The 25,551-nt window shown below is 41.7% G+C and overlaps 1 protein-coding gene across 1 annotated transcript in view; it reads right to left on the bottom strand.

Moving 5' to 3' along the window:
* Nucleotides 1–25,551, bottom strand: part of LOC140727217 (guanylate cyclase soluble subunit beta-2-like) — a 43,276-nt gene that overhangs the window by 3,251 nt on the left and 14,474 nt on the right. Inside the window, exons 8-15 of the mRNA XM_073044483.1 lie at nt 23,653–23,756; nt 21,946–22,162; nt 19,790–20,110; nt 15,883–16,031; nt 13,543–13,689; nt 5,475–5,629; nt 4,557–4,753; nt 3,651–3,746 (exon numbers count right to left, since the gene is read on the bottom strand). Of these exons, the coding sequence (XP_072900584.1) occupies nt 3,651–3,746; nt 4,557–4,753; nt 5,475–5,629; nt 13,543–13,689; nt 15,883–16,031; nt 19,790–20,110; nt 21,946–22,162; nt 23,653–23,756 (1,386 nt within the window). The remainder of the gene's footprint in view (nt 1–3,650; nt 3,747–4,556; nt 4,754–5,474; nt 5,630–13,542; nt 13,690–15,882; nt 16,032–19,789; nt 20,111–21,945; nt 22,163–23,652; nt 23,757–25,551) is intronic.

Here is a 25,551-nt window from a genome sequence, read left to right as displayed (position 1 = left end):
ATTCTGTGGGGAGGACATATGAAGACTCCTTACCTTGAGCTCCAAACTCCAATGCCCCAAGCTGTAATAGCGTCACACTAACTGCTACGCTACAGTGCTTCAGTATCTGTTCTCTTTTATTTGTGGCCCCTCATGGCTTGTTATTTTGCAGTTTGTTATTAAGGTTATTGTTATCTGCTGACTCGTCTCTGCTAATCTGCTTTTGGATCAAGCCTCCACTGCATTTCCTGACAACATCCATCATTAAGAACACCCATCACCCAGGACATGCTCTCTTCTCATTGCTACCATCGAGGAGGTACAGGAGCCTGAAGACGCAAACTAAATGTTTTAGGGACAGCTTCTTCCCATCTGCCATTACATTTCTGAATGGACAATGAACCCATGTACACTGCCTCAATATTTTTTGCTCCTTTTTGCACTAGTTATTTAGTTTAATTTTAAAAATATATATCTCTTATTGTAATTTATAGCCTTATTATTATTATGTATTGCAATGTACTGCTGCCTCAAAACAACAAATTTCACGACATATTCCAGTGATTTTAACCTGATTCTGAGATACTGACAACCTAAACTGAATACCTTAAAAATGATTCCCATCCAAATGAAAATTAATTTAAAACAATTGTGTTTTTTTAATCCATGGCCTTTTGTCACTTGTGAAATATCAACAAACTTCCACATCTCACCCACAGCCTGTATGGAAGTTTAACATAAACAAACATCTAATGAAGGGTGGCTAGTGGAAATGCTGCTCCACAGCTCCAGCAACCCAGGCTCAATCTTGATCACTGGTGTGCGTGTGAAATGTGTTGCATGTTCTCCCAGTAATTGCGTGGATTTCTTCAAGGTGATCTGACTTCCTCCTACATCCCAAGGCTGTGCAGGTTATTGGCCACTGTAGTATGTGGAGAGAATAAAATGGACAAAGGAACTTGATGCTTGCTTCATTTGTTTGCATGATTTGTTTTTTTGTCTCTTGTGCATCGAGTGTTGGTCTTTTATTTTTTTCTTTAAAGTGGGTTCTTTCAGGTTTCTTGCTTTGTGGCTACCTGTGAGCAAGCAGATCTCAAAGTTGTATAATTCTTACATTCTTTGACAATAAATAAATGTACTTGATGGTGGGCGTGTAGTTAGAGGGCAAAGGTGCCTGCTTCTGTTTTGGACAACTTCATGACACTATTCATTTTGGGGACTGGAATTTGATATCTACTGTATATTTGTTTAATTGACTTTAGCTACTGCAAGTATTAAAGAGGATACTAAACTTCATCTAAATGTGTCCACAGTAGTTTTGAAAATAGGGGAGAGAAGATGGACAGTCATAGAGTCAAGTAACATGAGAAAAAAGACCTTCCAGCCCACATAGTGCAGATCAAGCATCTTGTTACACTAATGGTTGTACAACATTTCCAACAATGACAGGAAACCCGTGCGGGAGAATTTTTATAGTGGAAAAGCCTTTGCACTGGGGCAGTTCCACTCTCTTGACCTCGGAAGTCCGGGTCTAATGGTACAAGTAGTCGTTGCAAACTGGGGGGCTTCCTTGGTTGCAGTGGATGACTGTGACTAATGCCTTGTCATGCCCTTCGCTCTCCACCGGACTTGACTTGACATGCTAGGACAGGCATGTCCCTATCTCTTGGGTTACGAGGCACATTGGTCACCCTCACCTGGTTTAACCCGCCTGTCAAACTGGTGTACTACAATGTGACAGCTGTCGCATGCAAACAACTACTTGGAGCCACAGACGAGAGCTGACTGTTAGTGGGGCCAAAAGGTGAATGAGCTGCCCCAAAATGGACACGACAAGCCCCTTTTCCAGAGGTGCTACCCCTCCCTGGACACCCCATACACCTCACCCTGTTACACTAATCCTGTTTAGTCTCCACCTTCTCATCAACTGACTGCAAGTTCTACGACTCACCACTCACCTACACACAGGGAACTTACGGTAAACAATTACTTACCAACCCTCCCGTGTTTGGAATGTGGGAGGAAACTGGAGCTCCTGGAGGAAACCCACACAGTCACAAGGAGAACATACGAAGTCCATACAGGTGGCATCCGAAAACCAGGATTGAACCGGTGTCTTTGGAGCTGAGTGAAACCACTTCACCAGCTGCATCACTGTGCCCTGAAGTTCCATCGTAATGTGCTGGAAGCTTTGTCTTTTATACCACAAAAGAGTTACACCCTGGAAATTCTCTGAGTTTTGGGTTTGGTTATGGCAGATCAGTTCTTGTTACTCTGGACCCTCTCCCAGCTTCTAAAGCCTGTAGGGAGACTCTGAACTTCCATCCCTTGTAAACTGCACTTCATCAAGGCACTGTTATCTGCTCTTTAAACCCATGTTAGATCCTGCCTTCCCCTGCCCAAGGTCATTCAGTCTTCCCTCATTTTCTTTGAATATAATTGTTTACTGTCCAAAATTAGCCAAACCTCTCTTTGCTCCCACCAGCAACCCAAGCTTTTGTCTCTGATTTCATACAGCCTCATTCTGCTGTGCAGTGCTGAATTGGGCAGGATGTGGTCTCAGTAGCACCCTGCTAGATGGACTGAGTCTGCAACAATCACAATGCATCCATTTTATTCTCCCCACATCCTTCTCTATTCCATTAGATTTTACCAGAGTACTGTGCACTTGGGACAAGTTACAATGGTCATTTGACCTACCGCTTCATGTGCTTTAAGATGCTGGAGGAAACCATCAAACTTCACACAAACCAAAGACCAGGGTTCAACCTGGATCACCACAGTGCTGTATTCTGCTAATCCTTCTCTGCACCCTTGCTAGCAATGCTCAGAATTGGTTACAACATGCCATGTGAGGTTTTGTTCAGCTTTATGGTGAACTTCTTTCCTTTTCTATTACAGTTCTCTAGATATAAAGGCCTCCTCCAAAAGCTAGTCCATTCCTTTCTTGTCAATTTTTGTGTCTGCCAATTTTAATATCTAACGAACAGAGATCACAATGACTCTTGGGACCTATGTCATTTTGACCTTTTAATAGTTTGGATAATTTTAATAATTACAATCTTTCTTACTTTGTGAACAGATGCTTTGTAATCTGGGTGAATAGCTTAAATGCGAGCTACAGTACCATGCAGAAGTCTTAGAGAGATATATACGTATAGCTAGAGAGCCTAAATCTTTTACACAGTATTGTAATTTTATGCATTGCACTGTACTGCTGCTGCAAAAAAAGCAAACAAATTTCATGACGTGTGTAATGATAAATGTGGTTCTGACATAGGTCTCTACTGAGAGTGGAAAGGGGGCAGGGAGAGGGGAATCATGGTTGGGAAAAGGAGATGGGAGGGAGTGGGAAAAACCAGAGAGATATTCTATAATGATCAGTAAACCAATTGTTTGAAATCAGATTACCTTGCCTGATATCCCAGGGCTGGGTGTGTCTGCACCCATGCCATGCCCTGCCTCTGGCACTCCTCTGCCACCTGTCCACAGCGCTCCACTCTTGCCATTTCCAACATCCTTTGCTCCCACCAGATTTACAAACACACTCTCCACTCCACATTGAAAAATACAGCAATGTGCAAAAGTCTTAGGCACCCTTGCTGTAGGGCATATAGCTGTATATACTGTATTGCACTGTATTGTATGTGTATAATGTATGTGCAAATTACCAGAAAGTGTGCAGCCATTTGCAGGTTCATCCTCACTGTCAGCGTATTTCATAGCAACAATGGTTTTACAATCTTCATCATCATTATTATTTTGATCTGCAATTTGAAGAACAGGGTAGGGTTGAAACCATTAATTACTGATTATGTTATCCATTGATGTAAAAAGCAATCTTTTTCTATTCATTTCAGGATTCTGGCAAGGCCAGCATTTACTGTCCATCTCTAACTGTCTTTGGAAAGGTGGTGGTGAGCCACCTTCTAAACTGTAATCTACATTCATCACAGTTTCCAATTAATTGGTGATTTTTGAGCAATATCACTGCCATGCAATCAATGTAATCAATGCCTGTAACTCTATTCTGAGGTATTAGGAAAAATGCATTTTATAAAATGACATTTTCAATACATCAGTTCTATCTTGCCTTTGGCAGTATGTAAAATGCAGTCAAGATTACAGCAGAGAACACTCTCATTAAGGAGAACAGTTGGGACTTAATAGTTCCAGGTCAGAAGAACAAGAGTGAGATCAGACTGATGAAACTGTCTACACCTATGTGCAACAAGACTCCAATAAGGCAAGTTAACAAAGAGGCCTTAAATAGAGAAAGAAAGGCAGGTGGATTAATTTCAAATGGATCCAGTACACATTGCTTAAGTACTATCTCACTGTAACATCTTTGAGATGATCCATGGACTAAGTGTCAGATACGAAGTTTCAGGATGTTGGAAGTTTTGCATTTTGCCAAGTCTCGTGGCATTCAAGCCCAGTACAAGTCTGATTATTTATTTAACTCCTGCTCCTGAAGAACCCACAATGTGTTGGAGAAAAATATGCTGGAGCTCTATTGCCTCTGTGTACAATTTTCAGAAGTATGTCAGCCCTGTTACACCTCCAGTTAAACTCACCATTATGGTTTGATTTCCCCTTGCTGCTCTCAGCAGTTTGGTTAGGATTCTCTTCATTGGCTGTCAATGGTTGTCCCATAATTTCTTCCTCTGTGGCACCCAGGTTCTGGACAAGAAAGTAGGTGATCATTTTTCCTTTGCCTTTCACTGTTATCGCCCCCCTTTCCTCTATTTCAAAACCTTTCTTCTGCAGTGCTCTGTAAGTACAACAATTTGTGTTGTTAGATGACCCTTATATACATATTTTACCAGGAATAATGGACTTGTGATTTTACGGTGCCCCTCATGACTTTTGGATGTTCCAAAGCAGTGTAGTCATTCATGAGAATTGCCACATCTAATATGCACACATTATCATTCCATAACCACCAATAACATGACCAGATAAACTATTTCAACAGTGCTGAGGAAAGAGCAGTAGCCAGAAAATGAGGAAGAACTTGTTTCTCTTTAAATAATTCTGTAAGGGTATTATGTGGTAAAAAACCTAAGATCATAGATGCACAACTAACAAGAAGTGGAAGAGGACAGTGATTGCTGAAGTACAACTGAGCATAGGAAATAGAAGCAAGAGTGGGACTTTCGCTCTGGTGTTCAATATGATCATGGTCAACCTTCTACTTCAACTCCATCTTCCTGCACTTTCTCTGTAGCCCTTACTCACAGTACCCTAAAATCTCTCAATCCCAATCTTGAAATTGGAAGACAGCAGAACTGGAGAAGATGAACGTCGTGAGGAGGGTAGCCCATGAAAGGATTTGAGAAAATTAAAACTTGAGCCTGTGTTGATCAGAGAGTTAATGTGAATTGGCGAGCACCAGGTCAATGTGCAGACAGCAATGTTTTAGATGAGTTGAAGTTGGGTAATGGGAGCCAAGGTGGAGTTGAAGCAGGAGCAGAGTTGCTGGATTGAACTACCTATTCACTGATGCACTGAGATGGATTTTCCCTGGCAATCCATGGCTCTCCATCCTTGAGGCAGTGTTAACTGTGTCACCAAATAAACAATACCTCGGCATCTTCTGTCCTACCACTCCAGCCAGGACGGGTCCAGAATGAATGCCAACTCGGATCTGATTTTAGAAAAGAGAGAAAGAATTTAAAGTGAAACATCACCTTAGGGAGGAATATAAAACCATGAAGAGTATTGATAACATAAATGTATGCAATCTTTTTCCCAGAAAAAAAGTAAATCAAAAACTAGAGGCCATAGGTTTAAGGTGAGAGGGGAAAGATTTAAAAGGGACCTGAGGGACAACTTAGAAAGTTGAAGCAAGTACAATTACAACATTCAAGAACATTAAGGCAGGTACATGGATAGCAAAGGTTTAGAGTGTACAGGCCAAATGCAGGCAAATGACACTAGCTTAGATAGGCATATTGGTCTGCCTGGAGGAATAGGGCTGAAGGGCCTGTTTGCATGCTGTAATACTATAGGACGTTACACCAGTTAGCTGTGATATCATTGGTTCCCAACTGTCAGTCTCAGGTGAAAAATGATCACTTTTATGTCCTGAGTTATGGGCATCAGACAGGGTCATACACTCCTGTTAGAACTGCCAAAGCTGATTGGAGAGCTCCAAACTCCTTCTGAAATTGCAGTCTTAAAGCACCTAGAATTGCCAACTTGGCTGTTTCCCTGGGGATTTCCTCCAGTATCCCAGTGAAGTTTGTGATGAGAGGTCAAGACAGCCTTGTGCAAACTCTGGGCCAAATCTTTATCATTTTACCATCTGAATGGATGGACTTTCTAAAGTCAAAATTAAATCCTGGTCTATAATTCCCATGATTATCCTTATTACCTTTGTTGAACAAAGGAATAATTTTTGCCATGGACCCCAAGATCCCCCTGTTCCTCCAACATGGTTCAGAATTCTGCCATTAATCCTGTGGTCTACATTCAAGTTTGACCTTCCAGAGTGTATCACTTCACACTTCCTTGAATTGAACTCCATCTGCCATTTCTTAGCCCAGCTCCGCATCCTATCAATGTCCCATTGTAACCTATGGCAACTTTCTACACTATCCACAACACCACCAACCTTCATATCATCTGCAGACTTTCTAGCTCACCCTTCTGTGTCCTCATCCAAGTCATTTATCTGGACCACAAAGTCCCAAAACAGATCCCTGTGAAATGCTACTGCTCACCAACTTCCAAGCAGGATAGGCTTCATCTACTGCCACCCTCTGCCTTCTATGAGGAAGCCAATTCTGAATCCACACAGTCAGTATTCTTTGGATCCCATGCCTCCTGACTTTCCATGTGAGCCTACCATGGGAAACCTTGACAAATGCCTTACTAAAATCCATGCACACTGTATCCACCGTTCTACCTCCATCAATGTTCTTTGTCACATCCTCAAGTAATTCAACCAGGCTCATGAGGCATGACCTGCCCCTCACAAAGCCATGCTAACTATACTGAATCTGACTACGCTTCTCTAAATGCTCATAAATCCTTTCTGCAATAGTTTGCTCATCACTGATGTAAGACTCGCTGGTCTATAATTCCCAAGATTAATATTTGTCATCCTCCAACCCTATGGTACTACTCCTGTGGTCATTGAGGATGCAAAGATCATTGCCAGAGGTGCGGCAATCTCTTCACTCCCCAGGAATTTACCCAGGAGGTGACTCGTGCAAGCAGCTCCAATGGAAGCCATCAAATATTTCCGCTTCACTCTGCTACAGCTGAGAACCACAACTACATCTGAGGTCTATACAGTTAGCAATATCATTTTAAGGCAATTTAAAAAATCTATTCCCTCTATTCCCTCTCCATTACTGTCCATTTTCAACACTTGCTTTGTTCTATTAGCATATAATAAAACTATAATGAAACAAGAAGTTATTGGCCTCTTTCCTATCTTCTGAAAGAACTATGGATTAAAACATCAGAATCCAACAATTGGCATAGTCAGCGGGATATTGCAAAGTTTAAGGACTTGGAATAATCACAGACAAAGTGGAAATTATTCAGTGTCTAAACAAAAGGGGTAAGAACTTCTTCTGTTCCAATTTATCTTAGAGAAAACTTAGTTCTGGCTTCAATATCATTGGATAGAAATTAAGATTGAGGATGACTACATTACTATTTTGAACAGAAAAACAGATATAAAAATATTGTTTGCAATTCATTTCAATTGTAGGACAACTTATTTCTGTTGCATGACAATCTATTGTTACCTAGTAAAGATATCAATTGCACAATCTGTCAGTTGCAATCCATTAGTTTGGTTACAAGGCGACCCATCAGTCGCAAGATGACCCAACGGTTGCATTCTATTCAGTTAACCATAGAACACTACAGCACAGTACAGGCCCTTCAGCCCTCCATGTTGTGCCGACCCATATAATCCTTAAAAAAAGTACTAAAGCCACACTACCCCATAACTCTCCATTTTTCTTTCCTCCATGTGCCTGTCCAAGAGGCTCTTAAATATCCTTAATGTTTTAGCCTCCACCACCATCCCTGGGCAAGTCATTCCAGGCACTCACAACCCTCCGTGTAAAAAACTTACCCCTGATGTCTCCCCTAAACTTCCTTCTCTTAATTTTGTACATATGCCCTCTGGTGTTTGCTATTGGTGCCCTGGGAAACAGGTACTGACTATTCACACTATCTATGCCTCTCATAATCTTGTAGACCTCTATCAAGTCCCTTCTCATTCTTCTATGCTCCAAAGAGAAAAGCCCCAGCTCTGCTAACCTTGCTTCATGTGACTTGTTCTCCAATCCAGGCAACATCCTGGTAAATCTCCTCTGCGCCTCTCCATAGCTTCCACATCCTTCCTATAATGAGGTGACCAGAATTGAACACAATACTCTAAGTGCGGTCTCACCAGTGATTTGTAATCTATTTGGCTGCTGGGCAATCTGTTTCGGTAACTGGACAATCTATTTAGTTACAATCTACTGATATTTCAAGATCAAGGTCAAAGTAACAAAAAGATGTACAAATTAAGATTGAAACAAAACAATGCCCAAAGTTGTGAAACCTACTAAGAGTTCTTACCTGAATAAAACATCTCAGTTTGATAAGATAGACGAAGAAGTCTGGCCAAAAAATACCGACAATGTTAAATTTATTGAGAACCAGATAATGCCCAATGGAAAAGTAAAACCTGGAATGGCTGTCAGTGATTTAGAGATAAGATCGCATGGTCAGTTTGATCAAATGTATGAGTGAATTAAAGAACTAATGGGGTGAGTAAAGTCTTTTACTAATCTAAAGAAATGCAAAACTTGTGATGAACTATAAAAACAGTAGGAAAGAGAGAGTAAAAAGTCTAAAGAACAAATCCTTGCATTAACTGAACGAGCGAAAAAAAAACTATAGGGTAATTGAACCGAAGTGCAGTGTATGGAGTTTCAAAGCAGACCGAGTCCACTTCCAACAGCGGTGGATACCTGCTGGTGGTGCTCATTTGATGTGGCCTATGATGCTACTGTTGGCGCTTTATCCTGGGAAACATGCCCTACATCAGACAGTTTCCCGAGATAGTGCTGGCATCTGAACTAGGAATTACAGCCTATATTGAACAGTGCCCTCAGACAGCAACGCCATCTGAACTCCGTAGAACTACAGGATGGACATGACATGGACTGTACAGCGGTTACTAGCAACTCAAGTGAGGATGATGGTAACGAAGCAATAAGATTGACACACGTAATATGCTGGATGAACTCTGCAGGTCAGGCAGCATCTATGGAAATGAACAGTTAGTGTTTTTGGCACAGACTATGACTCTCCTAATTGCTGTTCTGTGTCTGGGCAAAGATTGACAGCTATATCACAGCTTGCTCCAATAAGGGCAAAGAAAGTGAAGATATGCAGGACTGAAGATGAAACCATTGCCCACCAATGTATTGACAAGCTAAACCCTCCAGTGGCAACTGTTGCTCAGCCACTCAACAACCTGCTGAAAGCAGTAAGTCCTCAGACAACCCTGTGATTCTTAATGAAGAACAACTGAAAGCATTTCAAACTTTAAAGGTGACGTTGTGTACTGTACCTGCATTAAGAATTCCTGACACAAGTAAACCACTGTGTGTCTCATTGTATGTCAATGAGAAACACAGCTACAGGATGCCAGTCTTAACCGAGGTACAGCAAATCCAGCTACATTGTTACCATTGGACATAGAAGACTATGACAAAAATGACTGCAAGAACAGTGACCTGCCATGAAGATGCAAGTTACTACAAAGAATTGCCTCTATCAAACCCAGATCTGATCCTGTACACTGATTGAGAGAATAATTTGAGTGGCTGGATGGGCCACTGATTCTGTACAATAAGCAGAACTGAAAACTCTGATTGTAAGTTGGCAGAAGGAAGATTAGCCCATCTCTGCTCTGCTTCTCGATATGGTTTTGGAGTTGCTCATGATTTTGGAAACTTATGGAGACAAAGAGGATTTCTTAGAGCCATAGGAACACCAGTCTAGAATGACGAACTAGTACAAGAACTTATGGATGTCATACAATTGCCATCAGAAGTTGCTGTGTTAAAATGTAAAAGCCGCTCAAAAATGACAATGACTAAGTATGATGAGGAAGGTTGCCATGCCCTATGGCTCTTCCTATGGTCTTATGTAACATCGGAGTAATCCCAAGCAAGAAAACCAAACTAATACTGCTGAAGGTAGTAACAAGACATCTATGTCACTGCCAGGAGTCCATGATCTCAGACAAGCTGATATACACATTATGGCAGACAGTTTAGTTAACTATTGTGTGAAATTAACCCAAACTGTACGGTCTGTTTCTCAACAGGTTTCTGCCATTTGGAGTGATCCAACAGAAGGAGGACATACCCTGATTCCTGTTGAGTGGGTCCTGATTTAGAAACCACATAGGGCATCACTGGGAGATCAATAGGAAGGTCCTTATCAGGTGATGTTAATTGCTAGCTCAGCAGCAAAAGTAGAAAGCAAAAGTAAGTGGAAACACACCAGCCAAATGAGCTAAAGTGCTATTCAGATAGGGCAACATGCACTGTGATTACTCTGCTAGTAATCTCTAACACAGTGCCTGCGCTGCTGGGCGACAGTGAGCAAATCACTAACCAGCCACTAGACTTCAAGCTAGTCAACAACTACTAGACATTATGAAGTTTATTCTACTATTATTTTTTACTGTTATATTTTCCCTTCTTACAATGAGCCAGTTTAGATGTCTCTCAATGTATACTTGTGAGTATCACATGAATTTGCTGATGCCATTAACGCCTCTAGCTGGGTATGTCAATATATACAGCACACTCTAAAATATTCACCAATGCTAGGTATTCCTGCAGTTCCAGAACAAACATACACTTTCTTTATTAAACATTCCAGCAACGGTGATATTGACATTATGCCTATAATTCATTATTCTCAAGGGAGTTACAAGAATACAATGGGAGATACAAAGGAGATGCCAGTATACCCACAATGTACCATCTTAAATTGGATCATTTATGTAAATGTAATCAATATGATTTAGAGAATCATATCATTCTGACTACTCATGCATTTTTCCTGTATTATCTCTATATCATGACAAAGCTATTAGATCTTTTCATGTGTTCACTATAAAAGCCACCTTTTGTTTGAGTTCAGAAGGTACCATTTCAATAAGGCATAGCTCATGCAGTTACCTTTATATTATACTAAAAAGGATAATGATTTGGGAATTTTCATTAGCAATCAGAAAAATATTACAATTCAACAAAGCTCCTGCCATGTAATAAGAAATGGTCTAAGTTCATGGAACAATAGTACTTAATGTGCAGAAATGGTGCCTACAACTCTCTTCCACGTAATTGGTTAGGATCTTGTTAATTAGGGTATGTTCTTCCTCCCATGAGACATACACACTCCTTACTTTTACCTTGAGTCGAGAAGTAAACGACATTTCAGAAGATCATTTTGCATCAATTTTATTTCAATTTTATAGTGTTGCACAAAGTACAAGAAAGATTAAAAATGTTGCTGCAGCTTTATAAAGAATAGCCAATGACACTGCCGATGCCTTGGGGAATGTAACAGCAGAAATGGTCACCTTGTGTAGGATGGTTCTTCAAAATTATATGGCACTAGATCTTCCCTTAGTGGCTATAGGCAAGGAGCATTGTACTTACATACCTGATGGATCTGAAGACATAACTAATTGTCTATCATTTCCGCAAAGAAGTAGCTAAAACACATCAATCTGATGGATGGGATTTCTTTGACTGGATTCACTTAAGTCTCAGAAGCTGGAGTTGCTCAATATTATGAGTTATATTATTCATATTAATATGCCTTATCATAATTGACATCTTTTTCACTTGTTTAAAGTTGATCATTTATAGAATAGTTCAAACTCGCATAAGAGTGCCTACTAACCTACCCAACCATGACACAATCCTATGAATACTTAGAAGAATATATTCCTTTTGAATTTTCAGAACTTAAGTTTCAGATCATTTTATATTTAACATATATTTTGATAATTTTATATTTAACATAAAGACCACAAGCTTCTCTGCCTCTGAATTTTCAGATGTAATGATTCTAAATGTTGGATCCCACTGTTAAATTGTTTTCTTAAGTTTAACAATTAATTGTCTGCTTGTATTTATACAATTACATATATACAAGTAACTGCTTACTATGCTTCCTAGTGGCCACAGTGTGTATATACAGCTGTTTAATATATCCCATAGTGGTTATATTGGTATGATTCTGGATATTTCTCTTGCTACTGCATTATTTGAATAAGAGCTTTCTCATTGATTGTCTCTTATTATGAATTTGAATGGAATTTTCCACATCTCTGTAGCATGAAAGAGCTGATCACGAGGCCAGCACCATCTTAGTTCTTAGATCTTTTGACTTTTGATCTTTTGTTTTCAACTCTCTCTTTGTTCTATTAACAAGTTTTGTGCCTTTTTCCTGACTTCTGAAAGAACTTTGGATTAAAGCATCAGAATCCAACATTCCCCAATTATTGAATCCCCTCTCTCCAGTGCTCTCCTCTTCTCCCCTCTTCCCTTCTGAGCCACAGAGCCAGACTCAGTGCCAGAGACCTGATCACTGTGGCTTTCCCCTGGTTAATTGTTTCCCCCGACAAGCAATATACTTGTTATTGAGGAGTACTTTGCACTATCCTTGGCAGCTCTGCTGGGAAAGCTGCAACCTTTCCCTATTTTCAGGCCTCAGTTTATAAGGGTTGCCTGGAGCCAGTGTTGGGAGGGTGACAGGCAACAAAAATGTAAAATTTCTCTGACAGAAGCAGCAGGAAACTTACAGAACATAGAACATAGAACAATATAGCACAGTACAGGCCCTTCAGCCCACAATGTTGTGCCAACCCTTAAACCCTGCCTCCCATATAACCTCCACCTTAAATTCCTCCATATACCTATCTAGTAGTCTCTTAAATTTCACTAGTGTATCTGCCTCCACCACTGACTCAGGCAGTGCATTCCACGCACCAATCACTGAGTAAAAAACCTTCCTCTAATATCCCCCTTGAACTTCCCTCTCCTTACCTTAAAGCCATGTCCTCTTGCATTGTGCAGTGGCGCCCTAGGAAAGAGGCGCTGGCTGTCTACTCTATCTATTCCTCTTAATATCTCGTATACCTCTATCATGTCTCCTCTCATCCTCCTTCTCTCCAGAGAGTAGCTCCCTTTATCTCTGATCATAATCCATACTCTCTAAACCAGGCAGCATCCTGGTAAATCTCCTGGTAAAACTTAGGAAACTATATCGCTGGACTTTCAGCCCAAACATTTCCCCTACTCACCACTTCCATTTCCCTGGCTCTGGACATGCACTCCTAAGTGTTGAACTTATAATGCCGCTATTGTTCTTATACTGCTGAAATACCCCTGTTCTCCAGCAACAACCATGGACTGAAACCCACAACTGCTCCCTTTTCATGAGCTGTATGTCTCACCCTATCTTGATGTAAGTGGCAATCTGCAGAACAGTTTGGATCTGTTTCCCTACCTGAATTGGATTCCCAGTAACTGGGTTCTTCACCTTTCTCGCCGCAATCCTCATTCCCAGGGCAAAGTTGGCAACCCTTTCTGCGTGGCTTGCTACGGGTACTGGAACCCCACCGACAACCATGTAGGCATCTCCAATTGTTTCCACCTGCACAGAACCAAAAACATATTAATTTGCCCTCAAAACCAGACAGCTACTCATAAGCAACATTTGTTTACCTTAATCCAAATGGAAGAACTTCATTTAATAATTTCAGCAACAGTAGCATTTCAGGAACACAAGTGTACCAAACACAAGTTTGTCATTTTCTTCTGCTAATCAGGACTTACTATTGGTTTTGCATTCTGCAGTTCCGTAATTATGGAATGACCGATGCAGGTGTAGCACTGATGGAGGTGCCGCCCTTCAAGCGAGACATTATGTTTGAGTGGACATAGGGGATCTCAAGGCATTACTTGAAAGAAAACTAGCATCCTTCCAGCATCCAACTCTCAGACAAACCACAAAAGAGTACCTGCTTACCATTATGTTGCTGCTTATAGAGTTTGTTGTGCACCAGTCGGCCTCCAGTTATAACAGTAACAACAATTCAAAGATGTCTTATTGACAGAAAGAACTTTTAGTATTGTGAGAAAACATAATTAATCTCTCATAAATGTAATCTCTCAAGTAATAGCATTTAGCCTATGGGATAAAAGTGAAGCCTAAGCTTAAGTTCATTTGGGCATCCTGTTTGGGAATGGTACTGCCCAACACCAGATCTGAAACAGATTTATACTTTTTTGTACCTCAGTGACCTGTCAAATATGCACACATACCATGTCTGCAGTAGATAATGGATCAGACCTTCTGCTGATGTGCCCTGATCACCCAGCAGATAAGCTTGTCACTGGGTTCCTCCTGGAACAAAGTCCATTATGCACCCAGGCTCCCAGTAGGTCACCAGCCTCAGCTACTCATGGGCTCTACCAGCACAGACCTCGCTTCCCCAACTCTCAGTGGGAGAAATATAAGCCTTGCTAGTAAGTATTTAGATTAATTATTTTAGGGGTTTTTTTAAGTGTGAGTGTTACTATTAGTCATTTAACTTTCAAATATTTTTTGCATGTTTTGTATTTTTACAGGTCCTGAGCTACACTGGAAGTTTGTGCTTGTAAAAGACATTTAACAGCAATAACAGCCTTGACAACTGATGCAGCTGGGGGTGGGGATTCAGTGATATTCAAAACATCTCTCTCAGTTCAATTGAAAGAGGTATTACACTTTGGTGGGTCACAGGAAGACTAACCCAGAGGTATGCTGGAAGTAACAGGAGGGGTAACAATGCATTCTTTAGCCAGCATGGGTCACAACAGCACCTCTAGCCTTGCACTCCAATCCCCAATAACAGCATGTTTATCAGATTAAACACTGTGTAGGAACCACGTATCTGCCCTCTATCTAATTTATATTCTGTATTGTGCGTTCATTACGTTTATTATGGTAACTAGTCACATAAGTGGGCGGGGGGGTAGTAAAAGCAAAGGGAATAAGTTACGTTTTCCTGTTTATTTCGAGGAAGTTTGTAGCTTGGGACCAGCAGCGCTTGTATCTTTTCCTGATTGCTAGGATAATTCTGAAATAATGCTTAAATTCATGTTTGCTAATTGCTAATAAAGGATTGGACTTTTGGAGCAATCATTGGAGCTGGGGGTGCGCCATGCAAGTATAATAACTCCGTAGCGGTCGCAGGCTAGCAGCTATTGCTTTGTTTTGGTTTTTGTTTTAGTTTTGCTGCTACACAGCACAAAAGATGAAGCCAACACGACAGCTGGAAAGTCCAAGGTGTCCAGAAATCTCGTACCAGAGATGGAAGGGAAAGTGGCCACGAGCCCAGATTTCCCGTGATCACAGTGCCCTCAGGTACATGATTGGAAATGGGAAATTGAGCAAGAAGATTCACTACTGAAACTGGCAGGAAAGTTCCAACTCCACAAAAAGCCTGCAGAGAGATGGAGAGTTATTTTTTGTCATTGTGTGAAGAATATTTACAATGCAGATTGCAAAGACTGAAAGGCAGCTGCAAGCAGACTCAACAACTCTAAGAAGAGAATTGAATAACTATTGGGAAAGGAAGGATTGCAGGGTATTAATTGAGGAGCTCTAAAATGGGCACAATGGGCCCATGCTGTCCCTTTTGTGATGGTCCTGTGCAATGTGATCAAGTAATTCCATTATGGGAGGTCCTGATGGTACCATTAATATTCTCTTTTTTGGTTAGCTAATGGCATGCCTTTTCACCTGACATTTTACCGAGGGGGATTCAGTTTTGGGGTTAGGCGCCAATGCCATCCGACTCACCTTGTAAACATCATGGACCGACGTTATGCGGTCAAATCGGGAATACATAGAATTGAGCATGCGGACAATCTGGATGGGCTCACAAGCAGCACAGATGTTGGTAAACGTCACCACGTCGCTGAAGAGAATGGTGCATTCGTTGAAGTCCCCTGAAGAGAAAGGCAGATGTGTGTCACAACCACCATCACTTATGCAGAGGCTGATGAGCAACTTCGGAAGGAAGCCTGAATCATCTGGCCTGAAATTTGTCACAATGAGGGGCACATCAGGCCAACTCAAAGTTGAGTTTACTGTCATATGCACAAGTATGTGTAAGAACAGGTAGAATGAAAAGCTTACTTGCAAAAGCATGAAAAACTCACTATGAGAAGCTTAAAACATAAGCACCACAGACACATGCAAAAGGGGTAAGTTGGGTCAGTGTGTGAGTGGATGGAGCTATTAAGTGCTGCACAGACCAGAAGGCAGGATGGCAAATGTACGTATTTTTAATTTTGCAGTCATTTGCAGGGGAATTGAGGGTTATGGGGGAAAGGCAGGCAGGTGGAGATGAGTCCATGGCCAGATTAGCCTTGATTTTATTGAATGGCAGAGCAGGCTCGACAGGCTAGACGACCTACTCCTGCTCCTATTTCTTACGGTCTTATGTATCTAATTTCAGATTGACTGTCTGTTAGGTTCACTCTCAATCCTGTGGGTATATTCCCTCAAATGAGACCCAACAGCTAGGATTAAACAGGGATTATGTGTTAAATTCCTGGACACTGCAATGAGCAATCCCAGAACAAACATCATTTATAAAAAATTTTCAATTTTGTTTAACATTTTAGTTATAAGTTATAACATTTCAGTTATAACGGTGATCTGAAATCAGGACCATTTGACTACCATGAATGATCTATTTTGATACTGTAATGCCTGCTCATTTTCCAATAATTGTGAATTGGGATAAGTTGGTTAGAGGTAAAAACTATATTACATCAGAAATAAAAATGGAAGAAGGTGGCAATATTCAGCAGTAGGGGAGCATCTAGTATATGATGAGATAAATAGAATCAACTATCACTGAAACTAGGAAAAATTGGGATAAAAAAATTGCTAGGAAGGAGTAGTCAATACAGAGGCTAATAGGTTGCAGACCAAGAGACTGGATGACACAAGATTTGCTAATTGCAACTAATGATCTGATGGAAATGTAAACAGCAAGTGGTAGTGGAAAAATGGGAGAATAAAAGAAATACTCTAACACAGAGATGTAAACACAGCAGCTGCTTGAAATCTGAAATGAAACAAAGAACGCAGGAAATTCTCAATAATCCAAGCAACGTCTGTGGAGAGTCGGCATGCGATCACAAAGAAAACACACCAGTGGCTCTACTTCGTTAAGAGTTTGAGGAGATTTGGTTTGCCACCAAAGACTCTTGCAAATTTCTACCGATATACAGTGGAGAGCCTTCTGACTGTTCACATCCTAGGATTGCAAGAGGCTGCAGAAGGTTATAGACTCAGCGAGCTGCATCATGGGCACAACCCTCCCTACCATTAAGGGCATCTTCAAGAGCTGGTGCTGCAAGAAGGCAGCCTCCTTCATAAGGATCCTCACCATGTAGAACACACCTCCTTCTTGTTACTAAGATCAGGGAGGAGGTGCAGGAGGCTGAAGATCCACATTTAATGATTCAGAAACAGCTTCTTCCCCTCTGTCATCAGATTTCTGAATGGTTCACAAACCTACAAACCCATGATCTACAGTGGATGCAATCTCGCTGGCTTTCCATTTGGCCTTGGTCCACCTACTGTTGTTTATTGATTATAGCTCAACATTCAACACCATTACCCCATCAGTACTAACCAGCAAGCCTCAAAACCTGGGCTTCTGTACCATCTTCTGCAACTGGATCCTTGACTTCCTCATTGGGAGGTCACAGTCAGTGCAGATTGTTAGTAACATCTTTTCACTGACAATCAACATGGATGCTTAGTCCACTACTCTACTCTCTTTACAGTCGTAACTGTATGGCTAGACACGGTTCAAGTGCCATCTGTAAATCTGCAAATGACTCAACTGTTGTTGGCAGAATCTCAAATGGTATCGCAGAGGCATGCAGAAGTGAGATTAGCTGGTTGAATGGTGTCGCCACAACAATCTTTCACTCAACATCAGTAAGACCAAGGAATTGACTTTGGACTTCAGGGAGGGGAAGTCAGGAGATGCACACCAGTACTCATCAAGGAATCATCAATGGAAAGGGTGAACAGGTTCAAGTTCCTGGATCTCAGCATTTCAGAGGATCCATCCTGGACCCAACATATTGATGCCATCACAAAAGTGGCTGTACATCATTAGGATTTTGAGAAATCTGGTATATCACCAAGGACTCCAGCAGATTTCTACAGATGCACCTTGAAGAGCATTCTTACTGGTAGCATCACCACCTGATATGGAGGCTCTAATGCATAGGATCAAAAAAAAACAATCTGCAGAGGGTTGTAGATTCAGCCACCTCCATAATGGGCAATAACCTCTCCACTATCAAGGACATCTTCATCCAGAAAAAGGTGACACCCATCATTGAGGACCCTCACCATCCGGAACATGCTGTCTTCTCACTATGGCCATCAAGGAGAAGGTACTGGAACCTGAAGATGCACACTCAAAGTTTTAGGAACTGCTTCTTCCTCTCCACCATTAGATATCTCCACGGTCCATGGACCCATGAACATTACCTCATTGCTCTCTTTTTGCATTATATTTTTAAATATTTCTAATTGTAACTTATAGTAACTTTATATTTTACACTGAAAGCCCAACAAAAAGTAGTGGATATGGCCCTGCCCATCACGAGTAAAGCCCTCCCCATCATTGAGTATATCTACATGGAACGTTGTCACAGGAAAGCAGCATCTATCATCAGGGACCTCCACCACCCAGCTCATGCTTCCTCTCACTGCTGCCATCAGGAAGATGGTGTAGGGACCTCAGCACTCACACCACCAGATTCAGAAACAGTTGTTACCCCTCAACCATCAGGCTCTTGAACCAGAGGGGATAACTTATATTTGCCCCATCATTGAAATGTTCCCACAACTGATGGACTCACTTTCAAGGACTCTTCATTTCCTGTTCATGATATTTATTGCTTATTTATTTATTACTATTATTATTCTTTCATTCTTGTTATATTTGTAGAGTTTGTTATTTTATTTTGCACACTGGTTGAACCCTAAGTTGGTGCAGCCTTTCTTTGGTTCTATTATGGTTATTTTTCTATTATGGATTCATTGAGGATGCCAACAAGAAAACAAATCTCAGGGTTGTATATGACGACGTGTTGCTGATAATAAATTCACTTTGATCTTTGAACTTTGAATCACTGAGTTGACTGCACCACCACAGCCCTCACGGCTAGAGAATTTCAGACATTTGCAATCCCTTTGCGTGGAGAAATTTCTTCTCAGTCCCGTAGACAATATTAGACAAAAACCAGTCCCTTCCCTTATTGTTTTCTTAACAAGCTGATCCAAAAAACTGTATCTTATACACTCCATGAATTCACTATTGCTGGTAATTTAGTTTACCCAGACTCCCTGTGTAGCTCTGAGGAACTTTGCTCTGTCAGGTGGGCCATCAGTGAATCTCCCTCCCATACTAAAGTCAAAAAATCCCGTGGACCTTTCTAACAAATCCTACTCTTTCGTCACTGACAAAGTTTATCATTCAGACAGAGTAATCAGCCTCTTGCCCTTGGTGGGAATTTCATGACTGAAAATTTGATGCCATATTTCCCAGATTTACAATGATGATTATACTTGAGGAAGTATTTCACTAGTCATGAAATGATGTGGACAGCCATGAAGGAGTGAAAGGCACGATACAAATGTAACTCTCGATTCCTGGCAGTATTACCTGCTTCGACTGGCTTGCCTTCCTTCAGCAGGTTGGCCACATGCCTGGGCAGCATGGCATACAGCAGCACCTCGGTCTTTTTCTTTTCCACCTCCAGGTTCTTAGACAGGATCCGAAGCTCTTCCTTCTTACGCTCAAGCTGATTGGACAATTCGATCTCAGCCAGCCGCTGCTGGTTGAGGAGGATGAGGTCTCGGGTGGTGTCATGTTGGGCAATATCAGCAAGATGCATTTTCCTCTCCTCCAGTTCCTGGAGGCAGCGCAGCTGTGGCGAGCACAAGTAGATCATGCACTGAAGGGATCCCATCCACAGCATCTGCCCTGAGCGTCAGAGAGGGAGAGAGAGCAGAGAAAGAGAGGGAACAGGAGAGAGGACAGAGAAACAGAGGGAACGGGAGCGAGGACAGAGATAGAGAGAGAGGAGAGAGGGCAGAGAAAGAGAGGGAATGGGAGAGAGGAGAGAGAAACAGAGGGAACGGGAGAGAGGACAGAGATAGAGAGAGAAGAGAGAGGACAGAGAAAGAGACGGAACAAGAGAGAGGGCAGAGAGAGAGGAGAGAAGGAATGGGAGAGAGGAGAGAGAAAGAAAGGGAACGAGAGAGAGGACAGAGATAGAGAGAGGGGAGAGAGGGCAGAGGAAGAGAGGGAATGGGAGAGAGGACAGAGAAACAGAGGGAACGGGAGAGAGGACAGAGATAGAGAGAGAGGAGAGAGGACAGTGAAAGAGAGGGAACAGGAGAGAGGACAGAGAAACAGAGGGAACGGGAGAGAGGACAGAGATAGAGAGAGAGGAGAGAGGGCAGAGAAAGAGAGGGAATGGGAGAGAGGAGAGAGAAAGAGAGGGAATGAGAGACAGAACAGAGATAGAGAGAGGAGAGAGAGCAGAGAAAGAGGGAACAGGAGGGGGGACAGAGAAAGAGAGGGAACGGGAGAGAGGACAGAGGGAGAGAGAGGAGAGAGGGCAGAGAAAGAGGGAATGGGAGAGAGGACAGAGAAAGAGATGAAACAAGAGAGAGGACAGAGAGAGAGGAGAGAGGACAGAGAAAGAGAGGGAATGGGAGAGAGAGAATGGGAACGGGAGAGAGGACAGAGAAAGAGAGGGAATGGGAGAGAAGACAGAGAGAGAGGGAAGGGGGGAAGTGAGGACAGAAAAATGAGAGATAGAAGAGGACAAAGAAAAAGAGGGAATGGGAGAGAGAGGAAAGATGATAAAGAGGGAGTATGGTGAGAAAGGACAGTGAAAGAGGGAATGAGGAGAAAGGATGAGGAATAGAGAGACAAATATAGAAGAGAGAGAGAGAGAGCCAAAGAGATGAAGGGTGTGGGGGGAGAGAAAGAGGGCAAGAGAATGAGAAAGGGAGAGGAAGGGACAGAAAAAGAAGTGAGATAGAGAAAAGTAGAAGAGAGGGGAGATGGGAAGAGAGACCAAAAGTAAGGAAGAGTGAGAGGGAGGGAAGGGGATAGAGAGTGACATTTAGAGAGAGAATGTAATCCTGATTATCCCATCTGGTACTATAATGTAATGTTACATGCAAAATATAACTTATAATCTTTACCTTCTGGTAAACAAATGAATTCCACCCCCCACCCCCACCTTTCCTCTATTCCCTCTCTGTCCTTTTACCCTCTTCTCACCCGCCTATCACTTCCCCCGGGTTCCCTTCTCCTTTCCTTTTACCTATGGTCCACTCTCCTATTCGATCAGATTCCTTCTTCTCCAGGCTTTGATCTTTCCCATCTGCATCCTTCCCCTTGCTCCCACCTCTTCATTCTGGTATCTTCCTTCTTCCTGAAGAAGGATCTCAGCCCAAACCATCAACTGTTTATTCACTTCCATAGATGCTGCCTGGCCTGCTGAGTTCCTCCAGAATTGTGTGTGTGTTGCTGTAATCTTTGAGATGCTTTCACAACAATTGCAGTGTCCCCATGTGGCTTTAGGAGGAAATCTCATTACTTAGATTAGGCTTGGTTCTTCTGTGCCCTCGTCTGCAGTCCTTGCAGTTATAGGGCACCTCATTTGAATATGAGAGCCTGGAACAAGCACCACATTGTCTGGTAGTGGTCCATCTGCCATGGGGTTTTATCGAGATCACTGCAGCCTTCTTCATCTCCTTAGTCCCCATCCACACCCCTACATCTGTTCTGGATGGCCATACCTCTGAGTTTCAGCATTGGTTGACTTCTCCAAGACACCGGCATCATTTCTCTCCGAGTTTTCAGTACAAACTGGCTGTTAATAAACTTTCTTATGCTGGAAATGGTAAACGGCACTGCTGGATGGGTGATAGTGAAGTACTCGTCGATGTTAACGTCCTTCATTTGTAACCCTGGCACATACTTCTGGATATTCACTCCTGCCTGCTTCACCCTTAGCTGGAGAGATCAGAAATTAATTTTTACCCTTAGCTGGAGAAATCAGAAATTAACTTTTAATCTGTCTTTCTAGTGTTCAATATGAATCAATCTTCAGTTGAGGCAATCAAAACCCTCGCAAGGGGTTTGCTAGAGCAACTCACCAACAACAAAAATCACAGAGCAACGTACTGAGTGCGTCTGATCATTTTAAGGCCATTGATGTTTAGCACTGGCTATACCTCAGTGGCAGCCTGAAGATTATGGGTTCAAGCTCCACTTCAGGAACATAATTCATTGTGCAATTTTGGAGCAATGCAGTGGCATCAGATACGTTGACTTTCAGATGAGAGGGCAATCAAGGCTGCTCCTAAAGTGAATGCAAAAGATCCTACAGCGCCAGCTTAAAGAACAAGCAAAGGCGATCTCTCAAACCACTAGATGACTGCAGAGCCTTGCTATGTCTGAAATGTCTGATGCATTTGTCAATATTACATTGGCTAAGAAACCCTTTGGGAAATTCTGTCATCATTAAAAGTGCTCATTATGTCCTTCTCTCATACCAACATGTGAATTAGGAGCAAATTAAGTTGTTCTAGCTCTGTAACTGTTTAATTAGTATTGATCTAACTGTAACCTTAACTCTACATTCCCATCAGTCTGGTAGATAGACTGCCATCAGGAGTCTATCTATTATCTACCACTGCTTTCAAAATATTCAAAGGCTCAGATTCCACCATCCTCCTTCCCTAAATATTTCTGCACCGTAAACCCCAAACCATCCAAATCTCACTTTATGACCTCAGTTTTCTTGCTTTGATTGATTACATTCCATCATATCCCAGTCTCTGGGGGGTTTAATACACCATGCTGTAGCTATTACAGTGTTTGATGCTGAATCCTCATCCTCTATTAGGTACAGGAGTGGAACCCAGTGTGGTCTTCTGCTGCTGGAGCCTATCTACTACAAGATTCAAAGTGTTCTGCATCCAGAGATGTTCTTCTGCACACCACTGACATAACATGTAGTTATTTCAGTTACTATCACCTTCCTATCAGTTTCCTGGCCATTCTCCTTTGATCTCTCTTATCAACGAGGGTTCCCCCCCCCCACAGAATTACTGCTCATTCGATGCATTTTTGTTTTTTTGTACCATTCTCTGTAAGCTCTAAAGACTATTGTGTGTGAAAATCCCAGGAGATCAGCTGTTTCAGAGATACTCAAACCACCCCATCTGACACCAACAATCATTCCAAGGTCAAAGTCACTTTTATCACATTTCTTCTTGCATAGACTTGATAGACTTGCATAATTTTGCACTTGCCTGAACTGAACCTGGGCCACCGTGTTGACTCACATTCTCAAGCAAACTCCTTTTGCAAACCTCAGTTACTTTCCTGCATCTCATCTGGTCTCGCTTCCACCTCCAGTTGATTACAATTGGAGGATGTCCGCACGCACTTTCTGAACCTGACAACACATAGCTTAGGAACAAGACACAAAGGTTTACCTCCTTATCAAAGACAATATGGAAAGGGAATGCGTCACAGAAAGCTTTGTTGTCGATCCAGAGCTTCTCCGGATAAACTGGCTCAAAGGAGTACAGCAAGTTACCTGGTGATAATAATACATCTGGGTGGTTAGTAAACTTTTTTACACATTTCTGGCTCTTGGCAGTTCTTTTGTGATAGGGAACCAATTACATGGAAGGTAATTACTTCATTATGCTCATCACTGTAAAATCACTGCCGTGGAAGAGTTGGCATATTAATTAGCAGCTTGCTCCTTAACTCAGTGTCAGGTGGACTTGTTTGGGATGTCTCAAAGGTCCCATCTTTACCTTTGGGCTGATGCAACACTGAGGGAGAACATCACAGTGCAGATGATGCCCATTGGCGTCTACTGTTCACTGTCTTCACGTATTCTTTCTTTACAAATCTCTTTATTATTATTATCCAAAGTAACAAGAGTACATCGAAGCAGGTAACACTTACAATGTCTCAAAGGAAAAAAAGTAATGTTTTAAAGATTGAAAAATATGGTGACACAAAAAAAAAGAAAAGAAAAAAAGCCCTACTAAAGCAAAGAAAGGTGAGGAAAAAAAAGAACCCATTAGGTGTTCAACCCCGGAGCCATGCGTTGTACAAAAAGCTTCTAAAGATAAACATCAAACCGCCAACAAAAACAAATTATACCAAAATTTACAATTAGGTCATGGAGGAAATCTATCAATTAACTCAAATGGTAATAACGAGCAAATGAACCCCATCTTTTCTCAAAATCAAACATAGGTTCGAAGGTTTGACTTCTAATTTTCTCCAAACTAAGACGTAACATCACTTGAGAGAACCATTGTGACAGAGTGGGAGCCGACATATCCTTCCAATTCAACAGAATGGCCCTCCTAGCTATCAATGTAACAAACGCAATAACATGTTGGTCAGACAAAGAAATACCGCAGATATTTTGAGGATTTATTCCAAAAAGCACAGTTAATTTGTTAGGTTGCAAATTAATTTTAAGTGCTTTTGAGATTGTAGAAAAAATTGATTTCCAAAACTGTTCCAGTATAGAACAAGACCAAAACATGTGTGTCAGTTTAGCTGTCTTCATGTATTCATGGTCCTTCCAGAAATGGGTAATTGGCTGGCATGGATTCCATAGGTCAAAGGGCCAGAGCTACCTTTGTACCAGATAGTCGGGTGGTTGGTCCAGCTAGAATCTAGAAAAAGCAGATTTGCTAGATAGTCACTCATTTCAGAAGTGTGTACAGTGTGGCTGCTATATTTCTCTTTCTGGTGAATACACTTCAGTACATTATTGAGGGATTGCAGAATTCAGTTCTAGAATTAATAAATAGGGCAAAACCATATCGGTAATCAGGATTAGAGTAGATAGATGAAGGACTAAGGGGGGGGAACAAGTTAGATTGAAAGGATTGCACATCTGAGAAGGAAGTCAATAAGCTGTGTTTCTGATGTTCTAATGCATTTATGAGAAAGATGGACATGTGAGAAGGAAAAAATCCTGAGTTGAAGTGGCACAACTGGTAGAGATGCTGCCTCACTCTTCAATCCTGATCTCAGGTCGTGCAGTATGAAGTTCACGCATTCTCCCTCTGTGACCACGAGGTTTCCTCGTGAGCTCTGGTTTCTCCCCAAAGGTAGATTAATTGTCCACTGTAAATTACCCCTCATGTGGGTTGGTGGTATGAGAATCAAAGGGATATGTGTGAGAGAGAACATGTTGCAGGGTTACAGGGAAATAAGGAGAGGGGAGATGGGATTGATGGGGATTGCTTCCCTGCACTAACATAAACCTGATGGGCCAAATGGCCTTCTGTATAGTTATGACTAAAATACAAAAAATGTTAACTCTATTTTCTGAGCAATGTCAATAATATATCCTT

The sequence above is a fragment of the Hemitrygon akajei genome, chromosome 5, assembly GCF_048418815.1.
Source record: "Hemitrygon akajei chromosome 5, sHemAka1.3, whole genome shotgun sequence".
NCBI classification, from domain to species: domain Eukaryota; kingdom Metazoa; phylum Chordata; class Chondrichthyes; order Myliobatiformes; family Dasyatidae; genus Hemitrygon; species Hemitrygon akajei.
This window is presented reverse-complemented; position numbering and strand designations above follow the sequence as displayed.